Source organism: Macadamia integrifolia, unplaced genomic scaffold (genome assembly GCF_013358625.1).
Source record: "Macadamia integrifolia cultivar HAES 741 unplaced genomic scaffold, SCU_Mint_v3 scaffold3345, whole genome shotgun sequence".
In the NCBI taxonomy this organism is placed as follows: Eukaryota; Viridiplantae; Streptophyta; class Magnoliopsida; order Proteales; family Proteaceae; genus Macadamia; species Macadamia integrifolia.
Genome location: NW_024869416.1, coordinates 13,247 through 19,725, shown reverse-complemented (window position 1 = coordinate 19,725; position 6,479 = coordinate 13,247). Strand labels below are relative to the sequence as shown.

The following is a 6,479-nucleotide window of genomic DNA, read 5'->3' as shown; positions in this document are numbered from 1 at the left end:
GTTCCCTTTTTCTTGCAACCAGCAGATCTCTCAATCCAGCTGAAAGAACTTTCTCAAATTTTCATGGTTTGTACCTTCACATAGGATCTCCAATCGATCCAAAATTCAGCTCCATCTAAGTTGTGGTTTGTGAGTAATCGACACCTTCTCTATTCAGCCAGAATTTTAGATCTGCCTGGGATTGGGATCACTTGTGATTCTAGTCTAACATTAATTGCTACATCAACATTCCACCAGGAAAATTAGGTGGACCACATAGGAAGGCTTTCCCATCATCCCATGTGGACCATGGAAAGAACTTTTGCCTATGTAGTCAGAATGAATAAAATGCATGGAGAAAAATTCAAGAGTAGGCAAGAATTCCTATAGCAAACAATCACCACAGATAACTATGGCTATTGGCTATGACTAAGAACAGAAAGTGTGAAAAACATTTAAAGATACCTGAGCACCAGCATAGCGTTTCCAGGCTTTGTCAATTTTGTAGTCTGTTGAAAGCAATCGATAATTTGACAAAGCAAGTTCATAATCTCGCAACATGAAGGCATAGTCACCCAAAACTCTTATTTGAGATTCAATGGAGCTAAACGTGTACCTTCAAAAATATTTTTTTCAAAAGTTCAACAGTGATTTTATAACTGAAGTAGAAAAAACAGTCCCTGGAGAGGAACAACAGTGTAAGGTAGCATAGAACCATAAGATTAATGTATACGATATACATTGGGCCATTGTGGGCATCAGGAGTTTCCTCTTTTCCTTTTCTCCACCACAAATTCCTAATTTGATTTCTAAAGCCTTTACGTGTTGCAGAAACCTAAGGGGGGAAAAAAAAATTAGTCAATGGAGGAGGACAAAATAAACAAGTTTATTCACAAGATGCCCTCTGTGTCTGAACTCAAGAACAAGTCAACTAGCAGGCATACCTGTTGATTGAGAACTCGAATTTTCTGTTCCATATGAGGAATTATATGTTTGGAAGATAGATCTTGCATGAGGTCCTTTACCTATTCCAGATTTTCCAAAACTAACATTTTGGTCAGAATTTCCAATCTAAGTAACTGTTTCGGAAAGACAGGGAGGGCACCAAAAATGAAGTGTAAAGAAAAATCTCAGGGGCATTGTTAAATTTCTGAAGATGCATGACCAAAGAAAGAAAGAAAATTTACCTCACTAACATCATTGACATTAAGCAAACAACCAAGATCTTGACTAGGAGAAGCATCAGTTTTCTGCCAAATGACAACAAAAAGATATACAGCCTTAACCCTCACAATGTTCAAAAAGGAAAAAAGACGAGAAAAAGAGACATCCTTGGAATTATATGCAACCACAGCTCCACAGAAAATTAAATTCCCTAAACAGTCCACTTACATAAGGAGTCCACAGGCTACCTATTCGTTCTTCCGATCCATCTTTGGCAGAGTTAATGCACAATAATCTACATTCGTTCATGCCAAATGTACTTCTCATTTCTGTAAGAACATTAGTCGCCCTGCAAAAAAAGCATAAATAAAGGTTTTAAAAAATTTTCTAGCAGCAGTTAATGCCTAGCAAAAGAGATGAAAGCCAACTAGAACTGAAAGTTCCACATGTTACAGCTATGACAAGTAACAAATCCAAATCCAGAACATCCAGCAGCAAACTGGTTGCGTATGGTAGGAAAGGAAGAAGTGTAAGAAGCTCATTATTTAGACACTCAATGAGGTGGGACTGTTTTTAGTAGGTAATCAAGATGTGTTGAATTTCATTGTGATATAAAGGGTATGGGAAGTAGGATTTTGTTTGCTACCATTTCACCTAAATGCTTGAACTGTTAGGGAAGGGCAGCGTCAATGTATACATCGACACTCCCCCGCACGTGCGACCCTCTCTCTCTCTCTCAACTCTGTGCTTACGCAACAAGTAATCTAACCTAGAGAGCAGAAAATCTGCATCAGACATCAGTAACATGTAACCTGAAGGACTTTGTTTATAAGTACCCAGGGAATGTCATTCTACCATGGAAAGATACAACATACCAGTAAGTCACAAGATTTTCTTTTACATATGCAGCTTCACCTATAGTGAGAATGCACCACAAGAATAGACAAAGAGTAAAAGCAAACAATGATCAGAAAGAAAATTTCCTAGTCAGAAACCCTCTAGGTAGAAATTGTAGTCCTGTAAACCGAGAGAGAGAGAGAGAGGGTCAATGTACTTCTCTGAACTGCCATCTTGATTATCATGTATTAATAAGTAATGCTTCAGAATCTTTGGATCCATCACACCATCATTGAGAAGGGAGGGCAACTGATTGGTGTTAAATAAGTCAACAAATTTGTTGATAGGCTGTTCATCTTTGGAAGAAACAACCAAAAGACCTGCAAGCCAAATTTTAACAAAGGAAACAATCAGGATCCAAGTTCATTTCTTAAGGCCCAAAAATCTCATAATTATGATTCTTAATAAACAGTTATATTACAAGCGAAATAGAAATATTTTGAGTACAAATTTTCCTTACACGCCACAGGATGGTCAAAGGCTTCATGCTCTGAGAAAGATAAGGTCTGTATAAGCTCCTTGTTGAAGATTTTAAACCACAATGGCAGCAATTCAGAATTCACTGCAGCACAGAAAATACCATATCTCAATCTGACATAATTCCAACAGCTAAGAGCCTAAGAGTACACAGTAGGCTAAAGGAAAAACAGTCCATGTCCCGAAACAAAATATTAATATATGACAAATAAAAATAATAATTTGTCCACCAACTGCTTGAAAATCAAAAGCTCGAAAATGCCATTCAAATGAGTTTGCAAAGGAAACAGCTAAAGGAAAGATGAAATATTCTCAATCCAACACACTTAATGTACCATCTAAAGCATAGAACGATTTAAAATTAACTGCAGGGATTCAGGTCAATTAACGTAGAGGTAAGATATAGACATACAAGCAAGTAAATCATCAAGTTGAGGTGGATCTGCGTGCAAATCAGAAAGATCTTTCTCAGCAGTATGAGTTATCACCTGTTTTAAACGCTCTTCCGCAGCCTATTTGAAACCAGAAAGAAAATAAGAATCTTGTTACAATTTATCTAATAACTAAATACATATCTTATAAAGAATTTATCTGAGAGCAAAATAAATAGAAACAATAACTGCATGATTACAATAAAACTAAATATTAGAAGTCCCACATCCACCCCTAAATTTGAGACATTCCCCCTGAGCAGTCTTTAAGCTCCTTCACGCCCCCAAGTCAACGTTTTTTCAGAAATATCAAATATATTTCAGTCAGATGAACTACTCGATATCTCACAGAAAACGTTTCTTCATCTATAATGCCTTGATTTCAACAATATCCAAATACCTATGAATCTATAACTTTCACAATAAGGGTTTCAACATTCAGGAAGACAACCCATTAGTACGTTCCCGTTTTCCTTTCCTACTGAGAACAGATTACCTCCACATTCGGCTGCTTTATCTCGGAAGCATAAAACAATCGCAACTTGAACTTGTGCAACCTGTAGGGCTGATCACTCACCGTCCGTACAGGTACTGAGACATGCAAGATCAAACACAAAATAACTTAAATTCATATCTAATTTGTGCTTGGAACATCAAATTTCGAATAAATAGAGAGATATTGTGAGAAGATAAATAGGATTACCATCAATGTTGTTGAAGACACAAAAGGGTTGGAGCATCTGAACGAAGGTGAGGCCGTTCTTGAGACAGGCTTCTTCAACGAGGGGAGTTCGAAGAACCATAACCACCGGAGTGATCTCTTCTAACAACATTTTCCCGAGAAATGAATTCACCGGATCCGCCATCTTGTGATCAGATGGCGCCAGCAAGTATGTGGAAGTGAAGACGATGACCTTGTTAGTCTAGTTGCAGAAACGGAGATTCCTCTTTTTTGCCTTTGGATGGAAAGAGAGTGCTAGCGTTCCCTCCCCTAACGGTTCAGAGAACATTTTAATTTTTTTCTTTTCATCTAAATAAGAACTCTACCTGGTCGCGGGGGTAGGCGTCGGGCGAGCTGTAAGGATGGACGGAGACTAAGACAATCAAGGTCTTGAAGAGCAGGTCCGACCCAAGCCCAATCCAACCTGGAGCTAGGGTGTTCTCGGTTGGGCTCAGATCTGGGCTTAGTCACGTTTTTCTTTTAGCCCCGTTTGATTAGGAGGGTTTTGATGGGGTGGGAAGTTTGGGGTGGGATTATTGTACGGATTTTTCCATTCCAATGGAAAAATGTAATGTTTGGATTGATGGTATAGAAGAGTCTCTAGATTCAAAAACGAGTTTTCCCGTCTGCTGATATGGCATTCATCCCATCCCTTTTCAAAGTCCTGCGTCTCTCTATTGAATATTTTGTTGGGCGAAAATATTCAACAGTTCCAAGTCTCGATGCGTCTCTCTCCCCTGGTTGTGTTGGTGTTTGGTTGAAGTCTTGGAAGGGTGTTGTCTCTATTCATGGGATGTCTTCTTCTTCTTTTTCCTCTCTTCTTCCTCTTTCACCTCTTCCACCTCTTGTATTCAAAATGGGTTTTGTAAAGTAAAAAAAAAAAAAAAAAAATGGAAAGGCAGGAAATTGATTTGCAGAGTGAGGGCAAGCTTCATTATTTATGGAAATATTTCTTTTCCTTTCTTATTACCCCACTCTCTCTAAAGCCTCTTATCCTGGGAAAGGGTACGAGAAGAGATGAAGACGGAGACTAGATTGGGTGATGGTTTTTGGAACGATGAAGAAGGTTGTGGGCTTTGCTGTCATGGGTGCTTGAGCCTTTGATCTTTTGGCAGATTTCCAGGTCTGCTTCCTTGAGCCTTCTCTGTTTCTGTTCCGCTGCGACTGGGAACTGAAGTTGGCCCCCTTGTGAAGCTCCGATGGATGGATCTTAAACTCCATTATGTTCTCTCATTTTGGTTGTGGGTTGAGAATCTGAAGACTATTAACACTCCTCTTCCTAAATACAACTATAACCAGAATGCAAGGGTATTAATCGGTTCGGTTTCGGTTTAAACGGTTTGATTTGGTTCGTTCACATATATTGTGGTTGAAATCAAAACTGTGCCATTTAGGCATTTACTAAATGGTTGCACTTTCTGAAACCGCAACCATTTAGTAAATGGTTTCGATTTCCACAGTTTTTAAACAGTTTCGGTTTATTCCATACGATTTCTAAATGGTTAGCAATCGGTTTGTTAGTTTTTTCGCATATTTTCTAAAATTTGCTTTTAATGATAAACAATTCAATATTGAGAATGTGAAATGCAAACCATTATGTGTTTTTTAAAACAACCAAACAACTAAGAAAAATAAAATATTTTGATAGAAAATAGTCCCAGGCGCATCTAACAAGTCAGTAAGTAATGCTTGTAGTAGGGATTTTCTTCTCTCCCCCAAATAATGTGTTATAATATTGAAAAATATATATTTAATATGCCAGAGTATAAGCAAAAATTGCATTTTTATCAGTATACATTCTACTTAGTGCATTGGATTAATTTAATCGACATTCCAAACAATGAGTAATTTACCTCTAAAATTACTTGCAGGCTTGCAGCACTCAATCTTTGAATCAAATGAGATACTAATGATATTTTGCAACCACCTCATTTAATCTTTAAATGGGTTAATCGGATTGGTTTTGATGGTTTAAATGGTTCGATTTTCACGATTTCAATTCGATTTGAAACCAACGGGTTGAACGGCTTAGTTTGGTTTCAACCCGTTTAGCTAATTGGCTTGAAACTTGAAATCATAACAGAACCATTTACTAAACTGTTTTACGGTTTCGGTGTAAACGGCTCGGTTCAATTTCGATAAACGGTTTCGGTTTCAAATTCATACCCTTACCAAAATGACTTCCATGAACCTAGCTTATGTGAAACAATCTATAAAATTGATGTGCTCACTCCTCTGTTTTAGAGGTGAAGGCCATTGGAAAAAATGTGGTTTCGTTCTAATCGGAAAAAAAGGGGGTTTCAGAGGTGAAGACCATCTCTCTCTCTCTCTCTCTCCTCCCACCCAACCAAACGAAGTGGGGTGGGAAGTTGTAGTAACTTTTCCTCATTTTTTTGTTCCGGTTCTTCACCCCACTAACATGTGGGCCCCATGTATCATACAATCCCACCCCCAACTCCCTCTAAAAAAACAGGCCCTTAATGGTGGAGACTGACAATACTTTGGTTTTACATTCATTATTCACTTCTTAAGAAAATGGTTATATGGGGAAGTGTGGACTCTGCACCCAAACACATGGAGAAGTAAAAAATGATCGCCCCGTCCCCACACCACCATTAAATGAAAAATGACATCCCTAGTAATGCTTCCTCATGTGCTCCTACTCCCATTAGCCTTTGTGCACACGTAAGGGGTCACAAAAGGAGAGGTAGGACGAGCAAGAAAATCTGTCAAAACATTCTCTTTTCCTTTGATGTGGTTAATGTCAAAGGACCACTGTGAGAACCATTGAGCCCATCGAAGAAGTTGAG

At 38.3% G+C, this 6,479-nt stretch overlaps 1 protein-coding gene across 1 annotated transcript; it reads right to left on the bottom strand.

The window, feature by feature from the left end:
* Positions 1-393: 393 nt before the first annotated feature.
* LOC122068031 (trafficking protein particle complex subunit 8-like) lies at positions 394-3,965 on the bottom strand. Its single transcript, XM_042631853.1, has 10 exons — positions 3,652-3,965; positions 3,445-3,539; positions 2,930-3,029; positions 2,501-2,602; positions 2,198-2,360; positions 1,372-1,492; positions 1,167-1,229; positions 924-1,004; positions 720-814; positions 394-595 (listed from the first exon to the last, which is right to left on the bottom strand). The coding sequence occupies exons 1-10, from the start codon at positions 3,812-3,814 to the stop codon at positions 409-411; spliced, it is 1,170 nt and encodes a 389-aa protein (XP_042487787.1). The 5' UTR covers positions 3,815-3,965; the 3' UTR covers positions 394-408.
* Between the last annotated feature and the right edge of the window lie 2,514 nt (positions 3,966-6,479).